Source organism: Saprolegnia parasitica (genome assembly GCF_000151545.1).
Source record: "Saprolegnia parasitica CBS 223.65 unplaced genomic scaffold supercont2.214, whole genome shotgun sequence".
Taxonomy (NCBI): Eukaryota; Oomycota; class Saprolegniomycetes; order Saprolegniales; family Saprolegniaceae; genus Saprolegnia; species Saprolegnia parasitica.
In genome coordinates, this window is record NW_012156608.1 from 6,426 (window position 1) to 20,555 (window position 14,130).

The 14,130-nt window shown below is 53.7% G+C and overlaps 2 protein-coding genes across 2 annotated transcripts in view; both read right to left on the reverse strand.

Moving 5' to 3' along the window:
* Nucleotides 1–769, reverse strand: part of SPRG_21645 (hypothetical protein) — a gene marked incomplete at both ends in the record, with an annotated part of 2,782 nt that extends 2,013 nt beyond the window's left edge. The window contains 2 exons of the mRNA XM_012355185.1: nt 44–457; nt 509–769. Of these exons, the coding sequence (XP_012210575.1) occupies nt 44–457; nt 509–769 (675 nt within the window). The remainder of the gene's footprint in view (nt 1–43; nt 458–508) is intronic.
* Nucleotides 770–10,885: 10,116 nt separating this feature from the next.
* Nucleotides 10,886–14,130, reverse strand: part of SPRG_21646 (hypothetical protein) — a gene marked incomplete at both ends in the record, with an annotated part of 3,909 nt that continues 664 nt past the window's right edge. Inside the window, 5 exons of the mRNA XM_012355186.1 lie at nt 10,886–11,424; nt 11,482–11,905; nt 11,949–13,121; nt 13,172–13,357; nt 13,406–14,119. Of these exons, the coding sequence (XP_012210576.1) occupies nt 10,886–11,424; nt 11,482–11,905; nt 11,949–13,121; nt 13,172–13,357; nt 13,406–14,119 (3,036 nt within the window). The remainder of the gene's footprint in view (nt 11,425–11,481; nt 11,906–11,948; nt 13,122–13,171; nt 13,358–13,405; nt 14,120–14,130) is intronic.

A 14,130-nucleotide genomic window follows, 5' to 3' on the forward strand; every position in this document is an offset into this window, starting at 1 on the left:
CGACGATGGACTTGACCGTCGTTGGGTGAGGCTGATCGCATACTTTGAAGACATTCGCGTCACTGATAAAGCCGAAGCCCGAGTGTGTCGCTTGGCAATTGTTGAGCGCATTACGCATGTCGCCTTCCGCCGTGAAGATGAGGGCGGCCATACCGTCATCGCTGTAGCCAACTCCTTCCGCGTCGCATACTTGGACGAGGCGCTCGAGCAGCATTTCATCCTTGAGCCGCGTGTAGCGCAAGATGGCGCAGCGGCTCTGTATCGGCTCGATGATTTTGGTCGAGTTGTTGCACGCCAACGCGAAGCGCGTCGTTGCGCTAAAGACCTCCATCGTGCGGCGCAGTGCCTGTTGCGCGGCCGTCGTCATCGAGTCGGCTTCATCGAGGATCACGATCTTGTGGCGGTTGGGCGGCAACGTGACCTTTTGCATCGCAAACATCTTGATCTTGTTGCGGACCTACGGGGTGGAGCACGCTGAAGGTGCGTTCGCACACGTGTCGATGCCTACCGTGTCGATGCCTCGGTCGTCCGAAGCATTCAGCTCAAGCACGGCGGTCTTCATCAGCGTATCGCCAAGGAGGTCACGCGCGAGACACAGGATGGACGTGGTCTTGCCAATGCCCGGCGGGCCGCTGATGATGATGTTGGGCATATTGCCCTCGCGCGCGATGACACGGAGTCGACTAACAGTCTCGCTGTTGCCCACGACCTGTGACAGTGTCGTTGGCCGGTACTTCTCGACCCACGGCGCTTCGAATGAGGTCGACATCTCGTGGCCGCTCAAGTGCTTTTTGTGGGCCGACCGTGGCGCGAAGGATTTCGCCACGTTTTACTGGTCAAAAATATAGTATATTGCGCCAATCAAATCCAATATCTACGAGCAACCAGGCTGATCGGCCTCATTTGTACCTCGACGGCAGCCAGCACAGGTCCTTCCGGGGTACGGTGACTTCGTGTACTAGGTCGCGCTGAAAGTCGTGGCCGTCCGATCCAGCTTGCACTTTCTCGGCCCCGATGCTCGACACTGCCTTCTCTGCGATGCGCAAGCGCGCGAAACGTACGACCATCTTTTGGTGCGCTGCCCATACGTCCGCGCGATCTGGCGCGCTTTTGCACCGCCGCGGGGCGTTTTGCAGATGCGACTCCCGTCGTCGGTCGCTGGCTTTCTCTACGACGCTGTCGCCGCGCCGCGATCGGCCCACAAGTCGTCCATTTATGCCCTCTGGCGGAACCTGCGCGCTTGCGTCTGATATTGTCTTTGGCTCCCACGCAACACCCGTGTCTTTCGCACGACGCTGACGCAACTCCCCGCTGCTGTACTCGAGATTCGGGCAGCTACTATCGCACGACTGCATATCCGGCACTTGGCTTGTCGCGCTGTGGTGCCATCTCGTGACGCGTCACTGGTCGCTTTCCGAGACGACCCTTGGTGTGCACGCTACCTGGTCCCTCGCACAGTTCTGAATCACGACCACTAATGCTTCTCGACGTACCAGCCACGCCTCACGAGCGCATTAGAAAGTCCACCGTATCTTTATAATAGCATGTAATGACTCAGTTCAACAACAATGTCCGAATAGACCAATGCGATGCGCTACTAGTACCGGTACAGAATCATTGAGCCTGCCATATCTATTCGATAGGAAAGCCCTGTAGCATGCATGAGTAAAATTGCTGTGCAATTAAACTGGGCGTTGCAAACCCGTCGTGTGTTGCGTTGTGGAACGCATGCTGTGAACGCAGGGGTGAGCCCAGTCGTCCAACGGCCACATTTTTGCGGTGATGTAGTAGGTGAAATGGTTATCATGCAGCTAAGCACGATCCTTGTTATGGTAGCGTAGTGCCTGGTATGGCCTGGTCGGTACCGTCAACGACCTCTTCGTAGACGATGTTTTTGGTGTACGTGCGTCCGTCCCCACTCGACTGCGAGTTGAGAGCCAAGATTCTGATGATGCCACGCGGTTGAACGCGTGACATCGCGACGTAGAGCTGTCCGTGCGCGAGAACTGGTTCCGGTAGATAGACGCCAACTCGAGGTACCGTCTAACCCTGCGACTCGTTTAAAATCATCGCAAATGCGAGAAGAACTGGGAATTGTAGACGCTTCAGTTGGAACTGCAGCGTGTTGTGCGGACCGTCGTTGATGAGCGTGATGTGAGGTGTGAAAGCGACATCGCTAGCTACCGGCACTAGCACGAGTACCGTGGCGTTGACCGAAGCGACGACGTCGTTTTTTGGCGCCAAAATGGCACGTTGAGCAAGGTACGCTGGCAGCTTATTAATGGGGATCGAAGGAAGCTCTGGGTACACTTAGTACTAGGGTGAGCCCTGTGACTCTATGCCATACACGAAATTGACCAAGTCGGTAAGCGCATACGGGGAGTCGATGACGAAGACGATGTCTTCGGGTAGGCGGATGTACTCGCCGCCAAAGCTGCCATGTGCTGCCTGATCGTGGCCGCAAGACGCGTTGCCGACGGCATGTAAAATGTTTGTAAACGGCGCATCATGTCCAAGAACGCGCATGTTGGTGAGGAGGTGGAAAGTAAACATGACAACCCAGGCATCGCTTCGCTTTAAGCAAGCTTCAACCAATTCTTTGCGTGAAGCACGTGGAATGACCGGTGAAGTTTGCTTGAAATCACCCGCGAAAAGAAAACTCTTGCCGCCAAATCGTCGATGCGGCTCTGAGCAAATATCTCGAAGCATGCGATCGACGGCGTCAATGGCGACCTTGTGAATTATCGAGCACTCGTCCCAGACGAAGAGGTCGGCCTCGCGAAGCAACGCGGCGAGGTGGCTCTGTTTTCTTACGCTGAGGATCGTGTCGGCGTTGACCGCCAACGGGATATTGAAGCGCTTGTGAGCAGTGGTACTATCGTGAAGGGTAAGCGCAGTGAGACCCGTAGATGCAACGGTAATCGCGACGCATTTGTTGGACCGACACCATGCAAGCAGAAGGTTGGACACAATGCTCTTTCCAGAGCCGCCCTCGCCGCGCAGAAAAAGATTGGCGTCGTTGTTGGCTCGGCGGCAGGTCAAGCTCGCGGCACGCGGCATCGAAGACAGCGCGCTGCTGCGGGTTGGCGATAGGGAGGCTCTCCAGCGTTCTCTGTAGGTCCTTGCGGTCGTAGGACTTCACGATCTAGAGCAGACGGTCGCGAGTAGGATCCAAGACGTCAGCTTCCATGACCTCACGATACGCAGATCTTTATACGACGTACCGGTAGGACCGCGCCGATGATACAGAAGCGTTTGTATGAAATTCCGCTCGCCTTCCTTTCGGGAAACGGTGTACATTCTGCTGAGAGCACAGTTTCCTTGACACTTGCGAGGTAACCAATGACCACCGTTTCCTGTTTGCACGTGTAGTAGTGACAAATCTCGCTGTAAAGTAGCGTTCTCGGCGACACGCTGCCGTCGTCGAGAATTCTCGCAAGACAAAGCGCAAAAAAGGCCGTGAGCGTCGTTCGTTGGTTGCTGAGAACTCGCGCCCCCGTGCCGCCGTCGGTAGCGTTGGGCACAAAGCGCACTGCTTGCTTGCCCTCCTCGCGTGCAGCAAACAGCACGATACTGTGCGAGGATCGCATCATCGGGACTTCCATTATAACGTTACGCATTGCAGCCTCGTGGACCGCTATGTAACGCCCCGCCCGGCTTGACCTCATCGATAACGTCACCGACGCGGTACGCAATGCGAGCGTAACCCTTGTGGATGTACATGGAGAGAAACTTGACAGATGCGAAGCTCGATCACACCCGGCGTTGATAGACAGCTGTACCGGTACTTGAGAAGCAAGGTCGGATTGCACGTCTCCCTGCAGAATGGCTTTTGATAGCGACGCTTTAAAACGCCATCCGTGACGCATCGCTCCGGCGTGCGCGTTTGGACCATGTTATTTGTCACGATGCTGTAGACCATGTTATTTGTCACGATGCTGTGTAGCCGAGGTTGTGCGACAAGATCTGCAAGCTCCACGCAAACTAAACGGTCAACACCCTCGAAATTGTGGATTTCGTCGCCTCCAGTGAGCGTGAGCTCATGTGCGCTTGAAGCAGACACCTTGACCTCTAGCGAGGAACGTCGCTGCCCGTGAAATTGAATTGTTACTTCCATTTCAAAAATGTCACTGCGTAAAGGCTACGAGTCTGGTCAAATCCAACCAACACTTACACTTCACTCAATAAAGCCTAGATGAAACCTCCAAGCAAAACGATTAGATTGTGCGAATTGGAGCCTTGGCTTTTGTTGTAATTCGATGACCCGGAGGTAGGCCATAACTCGCCCAAAACTTCTTTGTTGAAAATGTCTGCGAGCTACAATATGTAGCATGCCCAACAGGTGCCTGCCTACCTGTTGGGCATGCTCGCTACCAGGATTTTTGGGGTTGTTTGCTTGATGTCTTCCAAAAATTCAAGGATCGCAGAAATAAAGCTCTGTCGGTCCCGAATCTTCCCATCATTGGCGTAGACATGTCGTGTCACACAACGATGACCCATAGGAAGTCAATCGAGTTGACGTCGGGTGAACGGGCTGGCCAGTCCAAAACGTAGTTCTCGAAGTCGGTACGCCACTGCCGCGCCCCACGGCCCACGTGGATCGATGCGTTGTCTTGCTGAAGCCGCCGGGGTGGAACGCTTGCGCAGCGGGCAGCATGTAGTCGAAGAGGGCCACAGTGTACGCCTAGCTGTCTTGCCAACCGTCGAGGGTCTTCAGTTCGGAGAGACTGATAGCGGATAAACGGCCGGACCATTTCTGAGTCACCACCAAATTGACGGTGCGAGAAGCATTGCCCGCATCCGCGGTCATACAAGCAATCTTGATATGAGTTTTACACGCTTTTTTGCGTTAGCTAAATCTAACTTTTCATAAAGAACAAGTTGTGGCTAGAACTTGTATCGCTCGATAAAAAACTGCAAACTGCTTGATTTGAGTTTTACACGCTTTTTTGCGTTTGCTAAATCTAATCAGCAGCAGAGACCCCATACTACTTTTCATTAGAACAAGTTGTGGCTGGAACTTGTATCGCTCGATAAAAAACTGCAAACTGCTTATATAAGCAACTGCTTATGGAAGCTCGATTTTCTTTTCTTGTTCGAGCATCTCTTGTGTGAGATGTGCAATGCTCACTCCTCAGTGGCATCACAGACTGACTAGAGGCGAGATCAACTCGACAGCGGAGATGCCCTACAACCCAGCAAATGCGCGCACGGCGTCGAGGCGCGTGGCGCCATGCCAGTCCATTTGCGGGATGCAGGACGTCGGCTTCATTCTGTCACTGGTAGCTGGAAGTTGATTGACCAGCACGTTTATAGGGAAGTGGACTATGTCAGAGCTCACGAAGACAAGCCGCAACATCAAACGACGATGATCGGCAACGAGAAGAAGCCGTTATCACCGTTGAGTTACTTTTTGCGTTACGACTCACTTCATAAAATTTGAACGCAGATACAACGGAGAGTATCTTAAAGAATCGTTTTAATGCAACACTAGCTTGCTATGTACGAGCTACTCTCCCGAGAAAGATTGGGGCAGTATGGCCTCAGTCTACTGAAGGCGAGCCGACGCAGCAGCGAAGCGAGTGCGCGCATGATGGTGGAAGGCTACCATATATGCGTTTTATCAAAATCTCAAATCGACCGCTAAGTCATCTCAAATGAAATCGAAAATGATCTAAGATTTTTTACCTCCAAAAATGCGCGCCAAATCACGTCTCCTTACAAAATCTTATACTGTGACGGCCAGTCAATTGGTGTTGTTGTCAGAAATAGAATTGTGCTTTGTGCTCGCCCTTGTCGTCATCGCTCGACTAGCTGGGCCGAGTACTATGATCATGCAGTATGCTGTGGCGTTCAGCGCACAACTTTTGTGGCAGAGGATTGTATTGCTAGTGATTTTTAACAGCTTGGTCATGCTCCCTTAGCTAAATACAGCGATGCAGTGGTAAGAATGCAGATAAACACCATGCCTTCGCTGCAAGGTCGTAGGGCAAAGTCTCGCGGTTTATAGAACAGAACAATTGTCCGCTAGAGCCGTACGTGGCACGATGAATATACGACTCAGACGTGCACGAGACCTCCTGACCAGAGACTAACTACCCACTGTATGTCGAGTATTTAACTTAATGACGCAGTAATTTTCGGTGGTACAAGGGTATTGCTGAACACTTGCGGTTAATGTCAAATACTGCGTGACCAATTGATAATGATGTATAACGCGTCACACAGCTTAACATAGTGCTGACAGCCGTAAATTGGATACATCTTAAAATATTCCCGCTTGGAATTATGCCAGAGATACAGGACTTCGTAAGATTTCTCACAAATGTACGAACAATTTTGTTTTCCATGAACCAACGATACCAAGCCCGCACTGCGTCTTATCGCATCAGCGACGATCCCATGCCTTCTGCTAACATTTCAACAGACCTACACTCCAGTCGTGTCGTTTGCCAAAAAAAGGATGTACTTTTCCACAAAGCTCGGTGTTTCTCACGGCGTAGCTATTGACGTATCGTCTTCGAAGCCAGGCAGCAGGTCATACATTGCGATCTGGGAGGCCAGCGTCGACTTCCATCTTTGACAGCTCAGAAAGCTGCCGGCGGTAGAACGGATGGCGGACGAAGGCCCGCTTCTCGACGAGTACCACAACCAGTAGGCGGTCCTCGCCGACGGAAGGTGCGACAGACACCGGAGTGTACACGCGAAAACGATGATCAAGTACTGCCAAAAGTGCATGGAACGCCTGGAAGCGTCATGGCCCAGCACCTTCATATACGACACCGAGGACTTGTATTATCAACCCGACAAGACTTGATTGTTTTGATGCGTACAGAAGAATTCGCGATAAATTTCCTGTGGACGAAATAACTCGGTAATTTCGGAATTCTGATTGCATCTTCCGTTGTTACAGAGTGATCTCGTTGTTTACTCGATCTACATCGTAGAAAAGACTGTCCAGGAAAAAGGATCCTTGTCGATGTACTAGCCGCATATAGTGAGCCATAGTTGTGTTATAGTGAGCCGCATTTGTCAAGTGGGCCCCATATAACTGAATACTCAATCTTCGGTTAAGAGATCAACTGTAGAGACCTAAAATCCGAGCAGAACGCAGATATCGTGAGTAGATGCGCGCTAATGCACATAAACAGACATGCTTCGTACCAAGTAGACGCAAACTACACGTCTGCATCTGCTCAAAAGTAAGTACTCAGCTCAGCCAATCAGTCAATTTTCAACCAATCACGAATCAGATCAGCTTAATCTATTTGTATTTGGAAAACGCTTAATAAATAAAAGAGGCAACGTCGAAACAGTATGAATGCGATAGAGATGCATTTATATACTTGACCCCAATATGCCTAAAAAGCGATCACTTATCCGGCATTAGCCTAAAACCGGAAACCGATAGATACTGTCGTACTGAGGAAAGCGATGCTGTCCGCGAGAAAAATAGAAGCGAACGAATGCTGAGCGTACTTCTAACGCCGTGCGGCCCACGATAACCTTTACTGGGTGTCGGTACAGCAACGACCAGATATCAATCACGGTTAGGAAACTGTCGCCAACAATTCTACAAAGCCCGGCACAAGTGCGCCGACTGGTTTATTACGCAGACCAATGCCTTGCGTACTGCGTGAGCACACTTGCTTCGCTCTTGGTCCCTTCGCGGCAGGCTTCACCTCCGGACGGTCGGTGCCAGGTGCCTCGGAGGTGGTGTACCTAGATATCTGTTGCGTCAAGCAATAGGAGATTTCTGCTTGAATTCTCAGTCTTTACAGCCCACGTCTACGTCACGTATGCCACATACCGCTCTCGAAGACTTCTGTTCTCTTCTTGATAATGAACCACAAGAGTTTGCCCCAGCACTTCACGGCGAAGGCGTTTTGCAATGCACTTTCACCACTGCATCGCTGTCTCTTTATCGCACCCTTTGTGAGAGCATCCGATCAACCTCGCAGCGCACAACTGGTTTGCAACGTAAAGTTCAGTTGCACCTTCTGTACTTCTTGCATAACTGCATGACATTATTGATTATCTTGTTTGATATCTAACAGAGTTATACTCCATTTAATCAGCAAAGCATTCACTACTTTAAAGATGCATTAGATTAAACCCTGTGTCCCTACGGCCATACTCATTGTGCGTATGCAGTACGCATTGGAGCAACGAAAGTGCCTGGGTAGCGGGATCATTCGGTTACTGCATGCACGTCCCGAGTGTGAGCAGCACCCGCTTTTAAAATTGATCCGACGCGCAGCGACGAGGCAGCCGCGGTTCTGCTCTGCATCCTACGGGTTCAGACGGCCAAATTCGTTGCACAAAGCCCCATTATTGGTGAATGTTGTTCTCGTTGTAAGTTATTGGGTTTGGTACACTCCGTCGGCGTTGTTATAGCGGGGAGAATGATTTTTCCATCTTGCCAGGGGCTGGCGACGATTCGGTGAGCACTTGTGCTCGTCGCCAATTTTGCTGTTGTTGCAGCAGCGAGTGTAAAGCTTGTATAACTCGGACGGCATGAGGCGGACCGTGCCTTGTGGTTGGGATCGTCGACCTGGAGAAGGTCGTTGATATTGAGCAGCACGCGAATCATGGACAGCGTGTAGTGCGCACCTCGGTGATGTCCTCCTTGACAAAAACGTCGTCACAGATGAAAATGTCCGATTAATATATATATCGTTAAAGCTAGCTCGCTCTTGGCGCTTTCGTCGTCGTCGATCTCGGCGGCTTCTACGTTGTCGGCGTCATAGTCGATCTCATCTTTATCGTTGTTCTTGGCGTCCTCGTTGAGCTCGTCGTCGTCGGCGCACGTAGCGGTTGCAAGCGCAGGCTCATCGTTGCGTCTTGTCGAGCGGTGACACGTCGCAAGACAAAGTCCGGATCTGATTCGATTCCACTTGCCATCCCTGGCTCGGGATGAGGGTCCGACTCGACTTGTTTAGGCCGTTTGGCAGGGCGCATGCCAGTGTTGCAGTGTCGACGCGCTTGCGTGGGTTTGGGCGCGGAGGTGGCGTGGACACTGCGGGTATTGACGTGACACCGGGGGCAACCGCTGTACCTTGCTTTCGCAGGACTGCAGAGGCCTCGAGTAGGTAGACCTTTCAGCGCCGCCAGAAGCATAAAAATTCAAGAGAGCGGTGGATGGCTTGTCGTGCGGCTGGCAGCATCGGGTAGCACGTCGACTCGACTCGTTACGGATGGGCGTGGCTTTGCGCTCGAGGCGGCACGATCGACTGACGCAGGAGGGACCTCCTTCACGCAACGTTGTACATGCGGCCTGGTTGCGGAGATGGGCGGAGCCAGCAGGACTGCGCTGGCAAGTTAAAGTGCTCAAGAGCCTTCTAGTGCTTTCCCCAGGCGCGTACGCTCGAGTCTGGCCTTCTTAACGGCGGCAGCAGTCGCCTTCTTCTGCCTTAACTTGTCCGCAGGCGCTTACTCTTGTGCGTCACTTCTGCGCTTCTTCCTTGCGCAAGACTTTTGCGGCGCGTCAGCGTGCTGCTCTAGCTCGCTGTTCGTCATCGAGAGCCAATGTACGGTTCTAACCAATTAGCGGACTCGCCGCGCTCGTCTCTGCCGCGGCGCGGCACGCGCTTCGCTCATATAGCCGGCGGCCTCGAAGCGGCCACTGGCCGCTACGAGGCAAGTTTTAGGTAGGGTGACGCCGTGCGGCACACAAAGTTCTGCAACGGGTGTCATTCTATTTGCTCTCACTATACCGATTTGACCACACGGTCGCCTACGCCGACGACTCTGCCACGACGCTGCTGCCATGACCAGGATCAAAGCCGCGGCGCCATCCGTCTTCGCCCGGTGGGACCTCAAGATGAATGAAGACAAGAAGGAAGAAACGTAGGTATTCAGGTCGACGCAGATTGACGCGCCGACGCACGCGTCCTCTTTGGCGTGGCACACGACCAAGAAGCTCGGCAGCCTCCTCGACGACGCGGCCGATCTCCGCGCTCGGAAGCGACTGGCGACGACGGCGTTCAGCAACATGCGGAAGATCTGGATGCGTCTAGGCCTCATCTCGGAAGGCAACCGTGCTGTACAAGTGCTACGTGCTCCCGGTCCTTTTGTACAACTGCGGCACGTGGGCCCTGACGCCAACGAGTCTGGCGGGCCTTGACAGCTTCCATCGCCGGCAGCTGCGTCGTCTTCTAGGCATCTTACACCTGAACACGCTCGGCGACGTCGCGCTCTACAAGCGCTGCAACAGTGCCCCGCTGAGCGAGATCGTCGCACGCCAACGCTGGCGCCTGCTGGGTGACGTGCTGCGCCTGGAGATAGACGTCCCTGCCAACATTGCCGCTCCCGAGGCTCCCCGTATGACTTTTGATTCGCTAAGCTCGCCCTAAACTCGACCAGAGCCACGATTTTGATTGGCTATTCCAGGAGGCTGATTGTTTATCGCCAGGTCCGTGGCGATTAGCTACTGTCCTCCAGTGCGTCAGCCCTCCTGGAGCCATCCGAACGCGCGTATCCGACACCGGAAAAAGTCCGGGCGAGTACAGGTCGAATCCCAGTTTTATTGCCATCTCGCCGACACATTTTACCTGCTATTCGGCAGAATGTATGAGAAACACCATCATTCATATTTTTCACGATCGAAAGAGCTCTCAGCGCATTGCGGTCGCGAGAGGTCGACGAAACAAAGAAACTCAGAAAATAATTGATCCAGTAGTTCCTGATGTAACGGTTTAGAATTTGGAGTCGTGGATGATGTCAGGGACTGTTAGTACGGCCATTTGAGACTGGTCTACCACTTTCCTCCGCGAAAACAACATGCCGGAGTGTGTTCGGCCGCCGGGCTTTTAGTGGAAGAGCAAGACAATATTGATTATACCTTCATTCATCGTGATCTCGCTGAACGTGGTAGCTCTGCTGATCAACACGTGACGGCGTTGTGCTCATACGCATCGCGGGTGGCTTTGGTTCGATCCATAACTTCTCGCAGTGATGGTGACACCGCTTTTCTTGGACGCGACGTCTGCAGCGTGAGCAAAATGGCGGCGCGCTGATTGTTGACGACACTGTCCACCATCGGCATCGGCATGACACTATCGAGCTCGTACTCGGGGCTCAGCTTGCTCTCGTGCATCGTCGGTAGGCTGTCCGTGAGCGCAAAACATAGACGCATGAGCTTTTGTTCGAGCAACTGCACCGCTGGAAACGACACACACGTAGCGAGCAACCACTGTTTGAAGTCGAGCGGCGACGTGAACACCATCGACTCATCGCGCGGACGTCCATTTGCAACAAACGTCTTGTGCACGTGGTCAACGACACGGCGCACACACAGCTCGCCATGGTGATGCAACTGCAAGAACGCCCCGACGCCAAAGCGCAGCACTGCTTGCAGCAGCGCCATATCGTGGCGCCACGGGCACCACCATGCAGGCATCCCGTCACAGAGCCATGGAAGACCTATGTGAATGGCATTGTTATGATACCATTCTAAACTTGTTGCGAGCCAAGACACACCTGATCGAAGCAGTCGTCGCAGATCGCCCTCTTGGTTGTGTAGGACGTGCGAAACTGCACGGTAAACTTGCGTCCGTCGCAAAAGCAAGCCTGCGAGCACCTTGGCTTTGGCTCCATGCAACGCGGCGACTTGGAACGGGTCCACAAACGTCACTTCGTTCTGCGATCGTGGCGCGCAAAGGTCTTTGCCCAGAAGCTCATGGCATTTGCCGAGCACGCGGTCGTACGCGTAGCGCTGCGTGCGCGCTGCGGACTTGTGAACGCGCGCCGCCTCGACGACTTGAAGCCAACTCCATTCCCCGTAGCTCGACAAGAGCAGCGGCGCACCACAGAGGCTGAGAACGTAGCTCACAGACTGACGCTCGTCGATGCTCCAGTCCTTGACGAAGCCTGTCTCGCTCGCGTCCGCCACGAGTGACCATACCTACAGACTTCGTGCGCAGTGCATCTCGGTGAAAATGGAGTACCTGCGCGTTTTGGAGCTGAACTGAATGCCGGAGTAGGTCAAGGTGCACAAGCTGCCACGTAAGGGCGTCTTGTCGCCGAAGAACTGCGACTTTTTGCGACTGCTCGAGCGTTGTCGTGCGTACAACCTCGGATGACGACTTGTCACGCTTCTCTTGCTGTTTTTGCCGCTGGACATCTTCAATGGAGAGAAGCCAAATGAGCAGCCGATTCATTTGCTGCACTTCTGGCTGCTGGAACTTGACTGGCGTCGGTTCATCGTCGCACGCCGGCGACGGTTCAAACGCAGCCTCGCGCTGCTGAAACACGATACGGGGGTCGCCAAGGATTTGAGCGCAGCGTCCGTACCCGTGCAAGAAGACACCCGCGCACAGGTTCTTGTCTGCCGACGTGTCCCACCACGGCGTCAAGGCGGACCACTGCGGGCGATCCGGCACGTTAACTGTGCCGAGACCCTCGAGGAGTCGATCCAAGCCAACGAGATCGACCCGCGCGTCCAAGTCGAGAGGCAAAACGAGGTTGTCCCGCGCTGCAATTGCTTCACACGCGGCATTGATCTTGTGTTGGAGGCGGCTGAGAATATCGAGTCGAGATAGCACTCGTCGAGCACCACCCTGCTTGAGCTTGGACACGAAGTCGTCTTCTTGGAGAACAATCGGAATGTGCTCCGTTGCGCGCTCGGTCCACACCTCGCGGTCATCAACGTTTGTAAGGTACTCGGACTTGACCGTTGACGCGGCGCGTATCGCGCTCTGGACAAACGTCGAGTCGCTCGCTTGCGTCGCGCCGCTACAGCACAGTCCACACACGAGCACGAACGCACGGGCAAACGCTTCGACTTCTTCGACGGATCGTGACCCGCCACTCTGGCTGCGGACAATTTCCCATCGCCCAAAGCCAAAGTGCATAAGGGCGCGCTGGAGCCGATCCCGGCCGTTGACAGTCCACTCGCGAGAGACCGCGAGTGCCTTCTCGTTGTCCTTCTTGATCTCGTCTTCGTCCTCATCGTCTGAGACCAAGTCTTTCGTTGTGCCAAAGCGAGCGACACGAGTTCGCTTTCGCTGCGAGCTAAGAACGAGCGATGACGCTTCGTCTACGGCTTCGGGCTCAGCGAGACCAACGGCCTTCTTCCAAAAGTCCGGATCATCGATGTCGACGTCGTCTGCAGTCGCTGCCTACCGTCATTGTTTGAGGCCATTCGAAAGAAAACCCAGAATATACGTACCGAAACGAAGCTGGCCTTCGAGAACGACCCGCGGGCTTGTGCTTCGTACTGCACGATCTGCGAGCTGCGCTTGAGAAGCGTGTCAATGTCGGCCGAACAAAACTGCTCCGATGCGTCATCTTCGTCGCGAAACACATCGTATGCACCGCGCTTGAGGAGCTCGTCGATCTCTTGTGCTTCTTGGGCCTACATTCGATAAATGCTTAATGGGCGACATATCAAAGTAGATGGTACCTTGGACTTCGTCGCAGGCTTCTTTGTCTCTTTATCTTGTTCTTGGCGCATGTGCGTAAGCACAGCCCGGTCCAAGCCGAGCTTGAGACTCGCCTTGTGGAACATGTGCATCTCGTAAGTCTTGCGCGTAATGAGGCGATAAATTTTGACCGAGTGCGTCTGTCCGATGCGGTGCGCACGTGCCTGGGCTTGGAGGTCATTCTGCGGATTCCAGTCCGAGTCGTAAATGATGACCGTGTCGGCCGCCGTGAGGTTGAGCCCAAGGCCGCCTGCTTTCGTCGATAGGAGCATGATGAAGCGCTGGTACTCGGGCTTGACGAAACGATCTACGGCAGCTTGGCGCTCGTTGCCGCGAATGTTGCCGTCGAGACGCTCGTACAGGTGGCCACTGTTGCGTATGTAGTCTTCAAGAAGATCCAGGACGCGCACCATTTGGCTGAAGATGAGCACCTTGTGACCGCCCTCCTTGAGCCGTGGAAGCAGCTTGTCAAGGAGAACCATCTTGCCGCAGCACTTGACGAGCATTTCGTAGCGCTGCGCCTCGGACTCAAGGCCCTCGCAAAGTGCGTCTTCGACGCCGTTGTTGAGGTACGGATGGTTGCAGCACTTGCGAAGCTCCATCATGACGTTCATCAAGTTGGGAGCGTTGCTCGGGTTGGTTCCGCGCATGAGGAACGCAGTGTTGCGCTCGTAGATGGCGCGGTACCACTGCTTCTGAACCGTCG